Source organism: Dreissena polymorpha, chromosome 16, assembly GCF_020536995.1.
Source record: "Dreissena polymorpha isolate Duluth1 chromosome 16, UMN_Dpol_1.0, whole genome shotgun sequence".
Taxonomy (NCBI): Eukaryota; Metazoa; Mollusca; class Bivalvia; order Myida; family Dreissenidae; genus Dreissena; species Dreissena polymorpha.
Window position 1 is genome coordinate 16,956,205 of NC_068370.1, and position 19,698 is coordinate 16,975,902.

The 19,698-nt window shown below is 34.3% G+C and overlaps 1 protein-coding gene across 6 annotated transcripts in view; it reads left to right on the plus strand.

Moving 5' to 3' along the window:
• The window catches only part of LOC127861846 (uncharacterized), a 129,137-nt gene that overhangs the window by 98,715 nt on the left and 10,724 nt on the right, over positions 1-19,698 (plus strand). For 3 of the 6 annotated variants that reach the window (XM_052400533.1, XM_052400534.1, XM_052400535.1), the window contains one exon: positions 9,917-10,196. The exons of the other annotated variants lie outside the window; for them this stretch is intronic. In XM_052400533.1, the coding sequence (XP_052256493.1) occupies positions 9,917-10,196 (280 nt within the window). The remainder of the gene's footprint in view (positions 1-9,916; positions 10,197-19,698) is intronic. 6 annotated transcript variants of the gene reach the window in all.

Consider the following 19,698-nt stretch of genomic DNA (forward strand, 5'->3'; position numbering starts at 1 on the left):
AAAATACATGTATATATTTATCACTTATACCGAAAATACATCGTGTATTCGCCCCATTTGTGCTAAAAGGAACCATGTGTCTTCTATTTTCGATGTCACATGATATCTTTTTGCATCAATGGGGCGAATTGCATTTGCACAATTTTTTCTATCCACTTAAAGTTCACATTAAGCGATTATAATATATACACCAACTCAGAACTTGTTTAAAAGATGGTCGTCCAAAATGTTTCACATAAAAGATACATACATTTACATGTATCATATCGTTATGGAAAAACGCGTCAACTGCCATTGATATAAATAAACAGTAAATATAAGTTTGCAATAAACAAAAATCAACTGATATGCATCTTCTAGCAAGAGTCAGGTATTCCAAATCTCTTCATACACTCTGAATCGCAATAATGGTAGTATTTGGTCACAACAACCTTATAATTGTATCGAACCGGCTTTTACCTTTTCTATTTTACACTTAAATTGCACTTCAATAACTTTTTTATCCTGACGTCTACGATCTTGAAACAAAAAACCTAGGGAAGCGTAAACACCATAGAGCCGAAATGGGGTAATAATTTAAAAGAAATATAAAGTGGTTGACCGGGTGAAAATAACCTCTCCTCCACTTAAAACACGAAAACGACGACATCTTGGAAGTAAGTTCAGACTTACCTCAGTTAAACCCAGTAAGCTCCAATTAACGCGTGCCCCCTTCCCCCTTGTTAATGAACGGTGTATAACACAAGTAAAAGTATACTCGGCTTAACAACTTAAGTCGTAACAGTTCTGCGCAAGGTCAAAATCATCGTATCGAATAAAATTAATCATTCTTTGTCACCTTAGTCATCGATATATCTAAACGTTTAAATAAACGATATAGGGATACAGGTTGTACAACCTTGATATTATGACTGCTGATGAAAACACCTTTAAATTAAAATGTAAATGTAAAAATATCTTATTGTAGTAGTGGTAGTATTAGTAGTAGAAGAAGTAGTAGTAGAAGTTGTAGTAATAGTAATCACGAGTGTAGTAGTAGTAGTATTAGAAGTAGTCAGTAGTAGTAGGTAGTAGTAGTAGTAGTAGTAAGTACGTATGTAGTTGTTGTTGTAGTAGTAGTTGTAGTAGTAGCTAAGGTAGTAGTATTAGTTGTAGTAGAAGAATTAGAAGTATTCAGTAGTAGTAGTAGTAGTCAGTCAGTAGTCTAGTAGTAGTATTAGTAGTCAGTACGTAGTCGTAGGTCGCCGTAGTAGTAGTAGTAGTAGTAGTATAGTAGTTGTTGTAGTCGTTATTGTAGTGGTAGTAGTAATACTACACGTAGTAGAAGTAGTAGCAGCAGTAGTAGTAGTAGTAGTAAACATGTGAAATGGTTTGATCGTGCCAAATACAATGTCTTTTTGGGACATATTAGTACTGTATATGTCGATGACTTAATCACGATTAACGTATGAAACATGTGTATGTTCATGTGGGTGTGTTTGAGTCGGCTATAACCCCAGAAATGAAGCAACCTATACAACACCATCTACGAAAGGTCTCACATAATGGAAACGCATTATGCGTTTTTGTTTACAAGGTGAACATAATATATTTCCCTCAAAATTTTAAAGTTTTGAACATGCCCAGTGAAATTGGATCCTAAAATAGGAGACACATAAGTATGACTTGTCTTCTTTTTTACTTCTAAATGCCAATGTACTTGGTTTGAAAATGCGGTCAGACGCATACCATGACATGTAAATAAATGCTGAGCACGCAATCGAATTACAAATACTCTGGAATTTTAAGTGACCTTTTTGCCTAAAAGACCTACTCAAATGCCTGCCGGGTTTGATCAATACCTTCTAGATATTGGCTGGTGTTCACTTTGGTATAAGACGACGGCAGACATCCCAAAATAATTATTTTTGACTGATAAGGTATTTAAATATTTGGATGGATACATTGGTAAGGCATATTTTTTATTTATTTTTTTCAAAATAATGTTACTTGTTTGGACCATGTTAAATTTGATTAAGAAATTGCCGATGATTTATCATTGTAAGAAGCATCTCTTTAAAATGTATTCTGACAAACACTTAGATAATCATTCTTCGTCACAGCCTTATTCGGTCGCAGCTGGTGTTGTTTCTGGAAGGTTGATGCATATTCTAACAAACAACGAAATACTTAAAAACTTTATAGCTTATCAACTGGATAATTCATCAGTAATGCGTCCGTCGAATGCGCTGTTTAATATACAACCATATACTGGGTTATTTGGGTGTACTTGGCATGGTAAGACAATTAAATATTGCTTCACATGTCAATCAAATTTGATCGCTCGGTATGCGATTTGTTGATCCTGTCAGAGATTATGATTTGTACAACATGCGTGCCAAAAGACAGGAAACAAATTAAAATTAAATTCTTTGTTAAGCGAACGATTGAATAAGAAGTGTGCAAGATGTATACGTGTATCATGTATTTTGTAAACCTATCTGAACGTCAGTAAACCAACAAACACTTTTACTATGCATGGTCGCTCTTCTGTTTGTGCATTAGCAGTTTCAATGGTTGAGTCAATGGGTTTACCACTTTGTTGTCTCATTCTTGATCTTGCGATAATTAAAAAAGTAGGTTTATGAAACTCCGTATGTTCATAGAGGACCATATGGGGAATATGCGTTATTTCCCTTGGTTTTGTTTGTATTGTTAATTGTTTAAAAGATGTTTTTATAAGAACAGAAGTATATGAAATCTACCCAAAAATATATCCTACAAAAATTCAAAAAGCACTTGAGCTTGGATGATAAAACTTACAATTCGTGTGCTATGACATATATGCAACATGTGTGATTATTAAGTACAACCACATGTTATTGTCGCTGAAACTGAGAATGTCACGTTGCACTTTGATATTTTGATAATTCAATAACTGTTGCTTTAAACCTTGGTAATGATAATGCTGCAAATGTGTCATACATTATCGTCCAGCTCCGGTACTGAATAAAAACATCTGACATTGCTTTGATGTTTTATTACATTACATTTCACGGTTTGTATCATAATTTCTAAATTCATACAGTCATCGATTCCGCACAATTGGGAGTAATTCGTACCCGTTTTGAATTGCGAATTTAATAGTAAGCTTTTGAAATTGGACGTCAGATGTCGCTTATGGTTCACAGAACTTGTTAAGGTTGAGATTTTTTTGTTATGGCTTACAAAACTGGTGAAGACTGGGAGGTTTGCGTAGAGTTCACAGAACAAGTTATGGCCAGGATTGTGTTTATGGTTTTATTGCTCATATCCCATACGTATGGGACAAGTATGATTAACTGTCGAATGTTGAATGCATGTTAAGAAATTCAATACATTGCATAACGTTAATACAGCAAACAACTATCGAGCAAAAACATATTGATATCAAGATTGACATTGAAAATTATCATAATGGATTGGATTCGATTTTATTAAATGGAAATAAGAACAAGCTTTAAAATTACTTCGTACAGGATCGGGACTTGTTACGTAATTGATATAATCAATTTGTTTGTATCATATTTGCATATATATGAAGATCAAGCGTGTAGTTGCATTTTTAATTTGAACATCTGGTGAATATTGGGTGCATTATGACGTTATTTATCCCATTATGTACATCTAATACAGATCAGGTGCTCATCGATTAATAATGATCTTAACATCGGGTGAAGATCTAGCGCAGATATATAATTGATGTATGAACTGGAATTAATCCTTTTAAAGGAAGCATAATTATTCCTTTGGGGGTTTGTGGACTCGTGGTAATGGTATCCTGACGTTACCCTTGTCCCTGTTTTGTCTTGCTGATCTTTCTAATCTATGGTTTCTGTGCATGTTTTTTTACGTAGTACTTATAGTTTAAGATTAAGATTTTAAGTTTTAGAGCTATACATATGTAGTAGTTTTTATAGTGTTTTGTTGATCTTTCTAATATATGGTTACTGTGCATGTTTTTACGTAGTACTTATAGTATAAGTATAATAGAGTAGTTTTATAGTATAATTGAGTTCTTTTGATCGATTTGTTTTGAAACAGTGTTGCAAAATGTATTCGTATCTGCGATACGTCAAATGTTCGTATGTAAAGCGCCTTTGAATGTGCACTCTTGCATGAAAAAGGCGCTATATAAATCCGATATAATAATAATAATAATCCGATATAATAATAATAATCCGATATAATAATAATAATAATAATATAATGTATCTATATTGCATTTTACGTGATTTCAGTTGAACACAATATACATGTATTTTGAAAGAATGCCGGACAAAAACCCTCCCGGATAAAAACCCTCCCGTCAGTTTTATAGGGGCCGGACGAAAACCCTCCCATGAATAAACGGGGACGGACAAAAACCCTCCCGTGAAAAAAAACGGGGAAGGACAAAAACCCTCCCATGAAAAAACGGGACCGGACAAAAACCATCCCGTGAAATCTGAGCCACGAATTCAAGTACCAACGATAATTTATGAATTTTTAATTCGAAATCGGTCATATCCGAATGTCGTTTCCGACATTTGTATTTTGTTGTCGATTATCAGAGATATTTATTTTTTGTAATAGTGACTTCACTTCAGTAGTTAACATTACACTATATATTGACTAATTAAAATATTTCCGAATTGAAATGCTGTTATTTTACACCCATTTGACGTCAATTATGTGTGAAGCAAATACATTTGTCGGCGTTTAATTGCTTTTCATTGATCCTGTGATTAAACTTATTAAAAACTAAAAGTAGTTGAAGATTCACAGTTTGCTATTTTGAGTACATTTTGCGGATTAATGAATGCAACATTGTGTGAAGCAATTACATTTGTCGGTGTTTAATTGCTTTCACAGGAGGGTTTTTGTCCGCAGTTGCAGATTCACAGTTTGCTATTTTGTTATAATTTATTGTATGCCATAACTAGTTCATTGTTATGATTAGCTGATTAGTGGGCCTTAATAACCGAATCATTGACATATTTGACAATACAGTATGCTTAATATATTGTCTGCAAAAAAATGCAATTGAAAACGTTACAGTCAAAGATAAATTAAATAAGTAATTAAGACAAATTAGTTACATGCCAACGAGTTGTTAGTTGTTAACAGAATTTTACTTTCATTCTCGCAATAGTGTTTCAGAAACTTCCCGGAAAGCACGTTTTTTGCATGAATGAGCGTATGACGCGATTAAACGTTGTACTGTATCGTTTTGCATTCAATCTAAATTTAAATTCACTTGTCTATAAATGGCCTCATTTTATGTTTTAATTGATGTTGTTATTATATTGGATTATCGGATATGTATGCACATTAGAAAGCGGTATGTTTACAGTTAATGGATACACATTTTCTTTCAATTTCACACCCCTGACAACACAATACACAAAACACACAATGGGTAACTTTGTCGGAATAATGAATGCAACACTAAGTGAAACAATTATATTTGTCAGTGTTAAATTTCTTTTACGGGATGGTTTTTGTCCGCCCCCGTTTTTTCATGGGAGGGTTTTTGTCCTCCCCCGTTTTTTTCATGAGTGGGTTTTTGACCGCCCATGTTTATTAATGGGAGGGTTTTCGTCCGCCCCCTATGAAAATGACACTTATATTATAGTGGCTGGCAAGCGGGTGATGGCGAAAAGGTGTTAGGTTAGAGTAATTTCATAACCTTTATATGAAATGTTGACACCTGTTGAAGCCATTTGATACTGGAGACCTGAAATGGTCCTGAATATCCCCACTTATCTTCATCTTCCTATCTACGGTATTTTCATTTAGAACCACCCTACGGCTAAATCACATAAGCTTTATTCTTGTTGAGTGGTGGGAATTTTTCATTAAGTTGTCAGATCACAATTATTTTATAAATATATGACTATGAATCATTATAAATATGATATATAATCCTTGGTCATAATATTAGTTGGTTTATTGTTAACATTTTTTTGTCTGTAATAATAATAAATAATCGATTTTGTTGATGGTGTCAAACCGCCATCTCGAAAATAGTTTTTTGTTGAGACGAGAGAGATTTCACGCGGTGTCCATACCCACGACTCAAAAAGAACCCACGACTCAACAATAACCTACCATATATATATATATATATATATATATATATATATATATATATATATATATATATATTAATTATAAAATATTAAATATTAATTTAACAAGATGCGCAGGCGATTTTAACATTTCTGAAATCTGAAAATACGAACGCACAGACATAAATATTGTTTTTTTAAGGTGGATTATTTTCAGGAAACATAAGTTAATATGTTTAGAAAGTTAAACATGCACGAGATATACCAATGTCATAAAAGTACGGGAAACATTGAATTGCAGGAAACCGCAGTCGGTAATGAAACAGTAGAACAACGAAAATAATAGTGAAACGCAAAGAAATTACACAGTCCGTAAGAACGTTAATACATCGATTTTTTTTTCTTCCTGCATGCTGTTTTTTTTCATGCGGAGTACTTGCTCAATTACAAAAGTTGTAAGTATTTATCCCATACTTATTAAGAGAATAAAAATATGTAAAAGAGTAGGAAATACAATGACAGAGCAGTAAATACTTACAAAAAAGAGAAGTCAAACGCCGACGATATATAAACAGTAGACAAAAGGATAATTATATAGCAATTATTATTATTGCATAAACTCTATCTATAATGCCCTCTGGTGGGGTGCAGAAACTTGACAAAAGGAGGGCTTGAACGGAAGAAATCGTGCATTAACAAGGCGATTCACATGCCGTTCAAGCCCTGTAATGTGTTTTTCATATCCATAATCTGGTCCACACGCAGTTACTTCCCTTCTCTAGCCTTCGACGACGGCGTTCGACGACTTTCCAAGCATAAATGGGGAACTGAATAAGCACTAGTTTCCTCATGCATGCAGGGATAATGACAATGACTATTTCAATCCACTTTTCAACTTATACTATCTGCACTTTCTTGGCAACAGCTTTATTGTATTGGAAAATTCAATGAAGTTAAGGTTATTTACTCAACACTTTCAAAAGACTATGCTGTAAATTTAAGTGATTATGTACCTTAAACGATCCTGCTGTAAATTCCAAAATAATTCCTCATTTCTTAATTTGCGCGGCTGCATTTCAACTTTGCATTAATCCACTGTTTAAATACATTTTAGATCGTAAACTGCCTATCCGAAGGTAAAGCCTCGTCATTTCGGATAATGACCGAGTGAGGCATATGTAAAACACAACCTTGAACTGTATTGAAATAATCGAATTATTTTGTCGATGTCGAATGAACAAAAAATTTGTTTTCAATGATATTTTAATTTATTTTGGTATGTGTGATTTGTTTATGCCATAATAGCGAACATACACATTTTCTCGGACATGATCATCTGCGGGCGCTCTCAAAATCCTTTCCTGCCCTCGTGCTGCGCACTCGGGCAGGAACGGATTTTTTGAGCGACCGCAGATGATCATGCCCTCGAAAACGTGTATTATCCCTATATAGACGGAAACGCATATGCAAAGTAATCACCACTCACCTCGATACTATAAAAAATAGTAGATTACATTATTTGTTCAAGTTATTTTTGTTTGAGTAATGTTTGTTATTTGTAACACAATACCAATTTAATTTTTATTTCAAAATTTAGAGAGTTAATTATCATTTAGGAATGAATAAGCTTAGATGTTTTAAACGTTAATATGATTAATAATTCGTTAAAATACATTTAAGATCCCTAAATGAAAAGAAATTAAATGCATATCTATTAAAAAACGCAGACGATATGACAGCAATTAAAATATCAAACGATATGAACCTAGAAGGACAAAGCTAATCCAAAGAAATCACCCAGTGCTGTGACATTAGCAAGGAGATATAGGACTAAACCAGGGACCTATTTAATTTTTTACTTCTCAAAGAGCATACAAATCCGTATAACTTTAACGCCACTAATGATATCAAGTTAGTTAGTTTTAGGTTTAAGGTAGCGCACCTCTAATGATTTCCCGCGATTTCTTCGAAGGTTGAAGAGCCTACTATTAGGTGCCGTAGCCTAGTGGTTAAGGCGATAGACTAGAAATCTTTTGGGATATTCCCGCGCAGGTTCGAATCCTGCCGACGACGTATACTTTTTTGCGACGCGTTTTATTTATTTTCTAACGTAATTTGATTTAATTTGGCATATAAGCTATATTTATTGTTCAATATGTTGCAATTTTTATGCACATTCTTCAATTATTAAAATTTAAACAACGTTATTGCGAAATTGGGTGATTTACTGTTGAAAATACAAACCATGCATGTTGCATTTTTATTTTTATTTCAAAAAGTAAACGGTAAATCTGTCTATTTCTTGGTATTTTTGCTGTATATAGTGTTTCTATAAAAACTAAGTTTAAAATATGACGTAAATGATACTATTTTGAATTGTATGATACTTTGTTTTTAACCGACCCAATTTTTACTTGGCTGAAATCACTTACATTTCATGGCGCTCTTCCATAGATAACAATTTGTAAAAAATAAATGTCTGTAAAAGAATACTTATTTCATCTTGTTTAAACTTTAAACACCTTTACAGCATCTGTACACACCAACTGCATGCCCATATTTGGAAATTTGAATGAATAATGGAACTTTTATATACCCCAGGGGTGAAAATAAACTGGACAAAAGCCCAGCGTGGGGTTGGTTTTGAAAAAATCGGTTTATTTTTTTAAAAAGCATGGAAAGCCTACCTACAAATTTGCATGTAGTTCAGTGAAATGATGCTGATTAAGAAAATAATTAATTAGATTATATTTGGATATGTGCCCATTAGAGGTGCGCTACCTTAACGACAAGGTAATTAAGTACAGCAATGCGGAAACGATCACACATACTAAAACGCCCTTAAGGAAAGACACAAGTGGTGAATTTTAGCATCCTTGTTCAAATGACTCACCATTTGAACAAGTAGTATTAGTATCTCTTATAATACGTGTAAAGTATGAAACCGTCCTACCGGTTTTAGATCTTATAAAACAACATCTGGTAAAAGACCAAACTTGAACTGAATAGACGCTTTGTGCTACATAAAAATTGTAAGCAAAAGTAATGGCCATACTTAAGCATATAAGGAAAATGTGTCATCTTTGTGTCTTTCGTTTTCGCTATATGAAACGTTCTGGAACACATCGTATTTAAATCAATATTTTTGAAAATGTCATGGCTTTGCAATGATTAATCAACCCGAGTGGATACAGCGGGATGCGAAACACAAGAAGTATAATCCGCGAATATTACTTGTCTAATGGAATAAGTCTAGTACGTGTATATACAAAGAAGCTATGCATATCGTATGATGATATCCTCTGACTCGTCGATAAAGTCGCCGAATGTCAACAGGAGGAAAGGTGTGAAAGAAATTCGATTTTAGAATTATAAAAAAGAGACAGCGACATCGATGCCGTCCATTTTCGACGATTTACTCAGTGTCACAATATACATTTATGTTATAAATTATAATGCAAGGGTAATGTACCGAGGACGATTCTTAACATAAACAATACAAGTTCTTACGGGGGTTCCTCTATTCATGTCTTGCAATTTTATAGAAACCTTTCATACTTCTCGGTACTCATTCGGGGTCATATTGTTGAACTATCGACATCCGTCCAACTCTTCCCTGGTTCATTCGGCTTTGTTTCATGATGCTTACCGCAATATGTCGTTGGAATCTCTGTAAATACATGCTGAACAGGCATCGTGGCTAAGCTGCGTCCTCTTTATCCAGAAAGGTCCCCAAAACTACAATTTCTATCGGGAACCCGAATGCAATTCAAATAAGAGTTTGCAGTGAATGTTCTAGTTTCCCTATGCGCTTGTTCATAATCATGATTCCTGTTGTATTTCAGACATGGAATCCACCAAGAGAAACCCCTGAACTGGCGGTGATTTTCGAAGACGACCTGACTGTGTCTCCATATTTCTACAAATACCTCAAACTGGTTGACCGAAAATACGGCCACAGTCCAAATGTAAGCGGCTACTCGCTCCAGGGTAAAAGCATCCGACACAGCTCCCTGGTGAGCGACTGCTGTTTAGAAGTGGACACGAAGTACCCGGTGTTCTTATATCCCACCCTGGGCACGTCCGGCTTCGCTCCAAATCGGTTGCCATGGATAAAGTTTCAAGGTAATGAATGTAACTTTGGTTGCTTATAAAACCATGGTGTATCTGTGGTTTCTTGATGTTTTTCAAACAATTTCTGGCGATTTTGCACTACATCCGACTCTCTTGACAATTTACATTGTTTTTTTCTTCGGTTTAAGGTGTCATCTAAATTACATCATAGTTAGTTATCTCGATATCAAACTTTTGTTAAAGAAGTCAGACCACTCAAACATGGTATTTGAAGAAACACATGTAAATTTAATGTATTTATAATATCTCAGCTTGATCAAAACAAAACAATTCTGAGTTTTTTGATGACGCAAGAAGTCTTAGTATTTTAAAGACATGTACAATTTTCGTTTAAGAATATTTGCATCGTCATCGTCACGTCAGTTCGTCAAGATTATATGTCAACATGATTACTATGCAAACTTGTCGGTTCGCGTATGCGAAAGTATTAAGCGTTTTGTACCTGTTTCAAGTTATATATTAGCCTTTGAATTTATATTTTTAAATCTGTCGAATTACGCGATTGATTTGAATTCTACAAACATGCCAAAATCTGTGAATAGGTCCATTTAAATTAAAAATAATCTCGCTATAACAGTCCGTATTTGTTATGAATAAAATCAGTTTTCATTTCAACCATAAAACGACGCACAATAAATGAAATCAATTTTTCAATCAAAACGTGAATGGACGCAAAATAAATAATTTAATTCCTTATTTTCGTGCACTTTAGCTAAAATGTTATTTTAAATGGCGCCTCAAACGAATGTGCAAGTTCTTACACATGATAACGCTCCATGATAATCGATTGCTATGTAAAAGGGTGAACTGTTTAACTTAACAGCTAACAGCAAATTATGTTATCTTAAACAGGAATTAACAATGCGAATCGAATCTGTTCAAATGCAGATGCAACAACCCAAACCTCCAAACATGTACTTAACACAGATCTCTTAGGAGCCTTTATGCAATATTTTCAAAAATAGTTCGTATAGTTGTCGGAAAGCAGTTCAAGAAAGATGTTTATAGGTGTCGGAAAGCAGTTCAAGAAAGATGTCTATGTTGGAACTAACTAGTTTAAGAGGCTGTCTTGGAATGATGTCTTTGAATACATTTCTGTCGTTACTGTGGTTGAAAATAATGCCGATGGAGACTATGCTATGTGCAAGGCTCGTGTTAGCTACTAAATAATGATCGTTTAATTGTTATGTACTTATTGACATGGAATATGTTTGCGCACGTGTAAAGAATATTTGAAATGTGAAAACTCGAAACTACAAGTAGAATCTAAGTTTAATTCAGCGTAATTGAAATGTCTGTTTGTTTAGTGCTTGCAATTTCAACGGCCAGATACCCTTTTTGACCTTCCATATCAGAAAGATTTGTATGTATTGCTCGTGTTTCATACAAACTTCCGTTGTATTTTTTTCTGAACTGATATGCATTAGCAAAATTGCGACAATTGATGAGATAAAAGCTTCATTGAAATGGTTGCTAAAATCTGTTTGAAAATGTTATGGCTTCCAGTGAGCACCATTCTATAAAAAAAATGCCAAACAGAAAAAAAAATGCATGTGCATACATGTGCACAAGTAAGGCTGCACAGTGTTTACCCAGGGCTTGCAATGTAAACATTAATCTGCATTCGTTGGTCTTAATCGGTTGATTTATCCCCGGCATAAAAGATATGCGTTTTCGCGAGACTTGTTTGCAACGGATTGTTTCTTAAGCAAAATGCGGATTGATTCCTAATATATTTAAAACATGTCATCCGAATATATTTGATAACCGGTATATATTGGTTATTATAGAAAACATTAGGTACACTTGGAATCCAACTTAATTTTATTTTCAACACCAAATCGCACTTGTATCGCAACAATAATTTAATGTTGTAAACAACGTTTGATGATATCAACATTTACTTCCACGAGGTGTTCGGGTTTATTTACTACATAGAAGCGTAGAAATCAGTCTACCAGGACGCTCTGATACTTCTGGATAACGTTCGGGTTTGGTTGCATTGTGTTTTACGTGCAAATAGATATGTGTAAATAGTATTGATTTATGTTCGATTTTTTTTTCTGTTTAACAATCTGAATAAAATAATATATTTTATACAAATATTCTTCGCATTTCATCCTAAACCGTTGATGTGAACTTGCAGGCTGGACGATAGTTTGCAATTTATTTGCAAACCTCGCTCGTGCAAAACATGTTAAACACACACAATATCACATAAGAAAAAACGAAAGTCTGATCTGTTATCAAAATAATCAAACCATTTTGAAATATTTTCTGTCATTTTTTGTGACTAATAGAACTACCAAAGACATGAAAATGCAACCCAGTAACTTATTAAGAATATTTTCAATCGTAATAACTTGTTTTAAAGTTAAGCGCGAATATTGTTTGCCTTTGTTTTTAGTCCATGAATCATTTGGTGAACTTAACACTTTGTTATATTGGGATGAAAGCTATATGCGGGAAGGCAACGAATAAGAAAGTAATGTTTTAAATATACATTTATACCCAACATTTTATCACAAGTTGATATTCATTACAAACTATTATGAAAAATCAAATAGTTATTATAATTTAAAACGTATACTATGTATTAGTTTACTATTTCTGTTGAAATAAAAACCATGGCGTAGTCAATGATAAGCAACTTTGCTTCAATAACATGTTCTTACATTTTTTATGACACTGTCATGTTATAAAGTGATGTTCTGTATTTACAAGGCAGGCTATTGAGATCTGCGAAGAACTACTTTTATTGTGCATAAATTAACTGGTAAATCGGAGTTTTTGGAATTTGGTTTTTGGCAGCAAGCAAATTTGGATGGGCTCAGAAATTTGTATCATTACTTTTGCCTTGGGGCTACACGCCAGGGGAAAGACAGGTCTTATCATCTTTGTAAATACCAAAGGAGATACTCCTAGTCCCGTAATGTCACATTTAAGGTAAATTGATATTTGATTTGTTTCCTCTGTACATACACCTGCCATTTTTCTATGCTCCGGAATTAAAAAATGAACCTCTGTCAAATCGATTGGACAAAAGAACGTGTTTGGTCTTACCCACTTTGCGTTATTTCGGAAAAAAAGGTTAAAATTATTACAATTCCTGAATACTGCTTTTAAGGTTTGATTGATTCGGATTGTGTCCTTTGTTTTCGTTTATGAAACAAATTGAACATAGATTCCACTTCGTCTATTTCGATGATCTTTCCATTGATGTTGGAATAAAAACACATTGTTTATAAATGAGCCTTTTTTTCAATGTCAATCTCACTGTATTGCTTTATTTGCTTACACGCAGAACAAGCTATTGGTTAAATACTTATTTAAATTATACATGAATAACTAAAACGTTGATAACCGGGTTTCGAGGCGCTTCCATGTTTCTTGTTTAATGTTAGATAACAAATAAATGTTTATTTATATTATTTGTTGAAGTAAAAATATAATTCGTTTTAATTATTGTACTGACTGACGTTTAAATTACGAGTAGTAAGATCCGGCTATTGGTTAGAAACGTTATGACGCCCATTTATCATCATTCTATAAAACAGAATAGCGCAAAGCTACAATTTCAGCATGACAAATATGCACAATTTATTGCTGTTAGGCTGCGCATTGTTTGTCAATTTATGTGACTAGTTAAACAGTGCAACCTATAAGAGTATAAAATGTTAAGCACTAATGCTGTTTGCGCATGAGTTATGTGTTGTTCTGCTATATGCAGTCGTACTGTAATTTGATTAAACGACCATGGTGACCTAGTTCTTTTTTTTATTTGGTTTTACTTTTTAATAACCCACGAACCATTTGCTTGAGTTTTGGTAAAATCTATGTGCCGGAAGGCAACAACAAAAAAAATGTGTTTATATTAAATTTAAAACTGTTTGTATGTGAAAAACTTAAACTATATATTTAATTTTACCAAAACTTCATCAGGATTGTATATGCATAAGATTTTTTCATTACATGAATCAAATATTAATTTTACTTTTAAAATTATAAGTATGTACATGTTTTTAACGGTTTTCTCACTGTTACTGCTGAATGTGGACCTTTAATTTGTGAGGTATTCAAAACGATGTAATAGTCAAGTTGTTTAAGGCCTAAAAAAACATTGGTGACCCTGGACTTTTATTCAGTTTTTATCTGCAAAAGATGACTCTAGCAAACTACCATAACTATCAAATCCAAATTTTTTAACAAAAATATCATCGAATCTATAACATAAGCCCCTAATTGAATAACTATTTAAATCTTTGTAATGTAAGTGACCGCATGTTGGATTTAAAAATGTGATCACATAAATGTTGGTGGATGTTCACCAAACAACGCGCACAATGATTTGTTTTCAAAAGCATTGCCGCCAAGACGTGGGGATTTTTTTAAATCTGATTCGGCCATATTGAACAATAAAAAATAATAATAACAGTAACGTTGGTGAACATTTAAAAACAATCTTAATAAATATTTTGCTTCAGTGATTCTAAAAAAGACTTCAGCTTATATTGATTCAATTACAAAACTTGGATTTAAGAGATCGGAGTAATTTCCGGACTGTAATTATGTTTTCTTCTTGTTATCAATTAATTGCTTCGTTCTTGAAACGATTTAACTGAAATTATTATTAAGTTCTACAGGCTGGGACGCATATATTTTAGTCCCCACCGATGTTACCGGATTTACCAAATTCACTTATAACTTAGAGACCCATTATTATACTCATTAAATAGCTAGTGTAACACTATCAACAGTATTGGTAGAAGATAATTTGGGGGGCCCGTAAATTACTTTTTTACACGACCTGAACGTATGATTAAACTGGTAATATATGCAGAAATAAATCAGCTAATAGAAATCTTCATTAAAACGTTAAGTGTAGTTACAGAAATGCCAATTCATCCGTTAAAGGCCACTTACAACAGGTGTGATTTCATCTATTTTTACCTTTATGCTTTGTACGACCTTCGTTTAACGTGTATATTATATCATGTAAGTTAAATAAGTGGTTTTTTGAATCGTATTATTTGCTCAGCATTCACGTCTTTCTTGAGAGTTTTTTTGTTTGTTGCACTAAACAAGGGTCCTTTGTGTTCATCGTTAGTTTAAAATGCTGATTTTATCGATGTTATCTATTCAATCAGTCTTGTTCCCGCCTCGATGTGACTTTCAAGTGGAACGTTCATCAATTTATCATTTGTAAACAAACGATTGTGGTCAGCAGGATTTGATTTTTACGCATGAAGCGTTTATTTTCGCTTTTAATCGGCAGTTGTATAGTTATATTTCATACTTTATGACACATACGTTGTGAAGTTGTAGAGTTTATAGGTTGCCCATGGTCAACAGGTGACTAGTTTGTTGACTGACTCAGATATGAACCAATGTTCGGTAAAACTAACGATACATGTCCAGATTTGGTACTCCAATCCGATGCAAAATTAGGACAAAATCATTCACATTTATGTGTCTCATGAATGCTATCGATACGTTAAACAGTGAGATAAGTTTCGAATAGTACGTTTTTGGGTGCCATTATTTCAAACATAAGTAACAGCTAACATCTGAAACCTGCGAAAACTTAAACAGTATTTACGCTTAATTTCATTTAACTCGGCATGTGGAAAGACGGCTAATTTGGATTATGCCAGTCATATCAGTTGTGTCTGTCTATGTCGGAATAAGTGCGTCTTTATAACCCGCGTCGTGCGAAAATGGATCTTAAGCCTTGTGCGGCCAGCGAAGCTCTAGACCAGCCTCCTCAATCGCTCAGTCAGGTCAACACAAGAGCTACGCTGTCCGCTATGAAGTTATGCACGATGTCGCAGTCTCATCAGCGGAAATGGTAGGGTCTGTCTCCTGTGCAGGCTATTCTGTAGCTAAGCTGGTCATATGCCACGGGCCCTTTCTTAGTACGCGATTGAAAATGCAACTAATTTCAATACACTTCGCGGTATCTATCACACGGAACGCTTGAATATTATATTGTATTGAATATTAGACAGTCCGCTCACCGTTTACCGATCAGTGAGATTTCGACAGAAACACAGTACTTCAATAAACGCTTCCACACGTTAATCGTTCAATGTGGTCGCCACTACAATGCACCAAAGTGTTGCAAATACATATAGAAAACTGGAAATAACCTTGAAAAGCATGGGTGTTATAGCGAGATGGATTTTAAGCAAGAAGATAAAATATCGAAAAAAGTATTTTAATTAAAGAGATAAAATGAACTCTTTAGAAATATGCACTGCGTTCGAATCTGCCACGGAGGGATACATTATGATTAACGTGTATGTAATCACAATTTCAAATTAAACGGTGTTGTAATTTGTAGACGCTAAGAGCGTATAAATAACGCGAGACATACGAAAATGGGTCTCATGTCATATGCGACTAGCGTAGCCCCAGACAACTTACACAATCGAGCCATTCGGTAAGGAGCTACCCTTTCCACGTATTACATAAGATCCATTTTCGAATGACGTGGTTCAGATGTCAACTATTCGAATTTCTCTTGCATATGGTATCAACATTATTTAACGATAACACTTACTAAGGTACTATATGGTGCCACTCGATGTTTTATACCACACTCAATTATAAACATTTACCTTTCTTTGACACCGATCCCAAAGTTCCGGAACGGGACGTGACTTTTGACATACGTATCAACTTACAGAACCATTAGTATACGATTATCGTGCTACTGTAACAAACGCGATAGTATTGGTAGGACATACATTATCTCTTTATACGACGTGAACGTATGACTAACATGATGTTATAAGCAGAAATAAAACTCTTATAGAAAGCTACATTTAAGAGCAGTTGCAGAAATGCCGAAATAAATATTAATGACCACTTACAATGATTTAATCTTATTTGAGCCTTCATTTGATTTATTTAAACTATTATGCCTTCTATTAAAAATAAAAATTAGTTCATTCTTCAGTGGCTTCACAGATATTTAGTTGGTGTCCGGACAGGTGGGGTTTCCTACGGGTTATCCGGTCCCCCCCCCCCCCCGCGGTACAAGAACAACAAACATTCAATTAAATTGAAAAAAAAACACTTCATAGACGGAAATTCAAGCAATTATTCAACAAATTTGTTGAGTCTAGTAAAAAATGTCGTATTGCAACCTTGGGCACGAAAAGACCAAACAGACTTAAAAATACTTACAGGCACACATTACAACCATTATCAGTATCTTATTGTTTGATCAGCCCTTGGGTCCTCTGTTTTTATTGTTTGTTGAATGCGGACCAGGGCTATATACTTTGTAGTACATCGTTAGTTTTAAGTTTTGCTTTTGATGTACATGTACATTGATAAATCCGCCTTGTTTCGGCCTCAAGGAGATGGTCACTAATTCATGAATTTATTATTTGTAAACACACGATATTTGTAAGATTTATTTGATTTTTAAGCATTTGGTGTTAATTTAAGGTTGTAATCGTAAGTTTGACAGTTATATTAAAAGCTTTATGACAAATTAGTTGTGAAATATATATTTGGTAGAGTTTTATTGGTTCTCCATAATCAAAACGACAAGACACGCGTTTTATTCGGGATCCGTACAGAATGCATAATCGAGAAATAATGTTATTAAATACAACAAATCAGTGGTCAGTTTATTTAGGTAATGTTTGTTAAAGAAAAATGCAAACAATGATTCAAACGTATACAGTCGGCGTAACATACACATGAGAGTGATATACATGTATTAAACGGTAAAATATTTTCTTACATCTAGTGCATACTTTTGTTATAGTTTGCAACATTTTTAGCTCATCTATTTTTTGAAAAAAAATTATGAGCTATTGTCATCACCTTGGCGTCGGCGTCGGCGTTGGCGTTGGCGTTGGCGTTGGCGTTGGCGTCGGCGTCCGGTTAAGTTTTGCGTTTAGGTCCACTTTTCTCAGAAAGTATCAATGCTATTGCATTCAAACTTGGTACACTTACTTACTATCATGAGGGGACTAGGCAGGCAAAGTTAGATAACTCTGGCGTGCATTTTGACAGAATTATGTGCCCTTTTTATACTTAAAAAATTGAAAATTTTGGTTAAGTTTTGCGTTTAGTTCCACTTTTCTCAGTAAGTATCAATGCTATTGCATTCAAACTTGGTACACTTACTTACTATCATGAGGGGACTGGGCAGGCAAAGTTAGATAACTCTGGCATGCATTTTGACAGAATTATGTGCCCTTTTTATACTTAGAAAATTGACAATTTTGGTTAAGTTTTGTGTTAAGGTCCATTTTATTCCTTAAGCATCAAAGCTATTGCTTTCATACTTGCAACACTTACTAACTATCATAAGGGGACTGTGCAGGCAAAGTAATGTAACTCTGACTGGCATTTTGACAGAATTATGTGCCCTTTTTATACTTAGAAAATTGAAAATTTGATTAAGTTTTGTGTTTAGGTCCACTTTATTCCTACAGTATCAAAGCTATTGCTTTCATACTTGCAAGATTTATGAACTATCATAAGGGGACGGTGCAGGCAAAGTTATGTAACTCTGACTGGCATTTGGACAGAATTATGGGCCCTTTATACATAGAAAATTGAAAATTTGGTTAAGATTTATGTTTTGGTCACTTTACCCCTAAAGTATCATAGATATTGCTTTCATACTTGGAACACTCACAAACTATCATAAGGGTACAGTAAAAGGACAAGTTGCATAACTCTGGTTGTCATTGTTACGGAATTATGGCCCTTTTTTGACTTAGTAACTTTTAATATATGGTTAAATTTTGTGTTTCGATCCACTCGAAGTATCAAGGCTATTGCTTTCAAACTTCAAATACTTACATGCTATCATGAGGTTACTGTACCTGGCAACTTGAATTTTACTTTGACCTTTGAATGACCTTGACTCTCAAGGTCAAATTATTAAATTTTGCTAAAATTGCCATAACTTCTTTATTTATGATTAGATTTGATTGATACTTTGATGAAACTACTCTTACCTGACATACCACAATAGACTTCACCCAAACCATCCCCCGTGCCCTCCCCCCCCCTCCCCCCCTCCCCCCCCCCCTAATTTTTTTTTTTTTTTTTTTTTTTTTTTTAAGATTGTCTCACAAATGACCACCACACCCTCACACTATACCCCCCACCCCACCCCACCCCCCACCCCCCCCCCCCCCAAATTTTTTTTTTTGATTTTTTTTTTTTTTTTTTTTTTTTTTTTAAGATCATCTCACAAATTATCACCACACCCTCACACTATACCCCCCCCCCCACCCCCCCCCCCCCCCCCCCCGATTTTTTTTTTTTTTTTTTTTTTTTTTCGCTTTTTTGGAAGATAATGTAATAAATGTCCACAACCCCACACTATACACCCCTCTTCACTCCACTCCTCCCTCCTTTGTGATTGAAAATGAGAGTCCCTTCACCTTTAAAAAGAAAATAGATGAGCAGTCTGCACCCGCAAGGCGGTGCTCTTGTTAGAACATATGCATTAGCA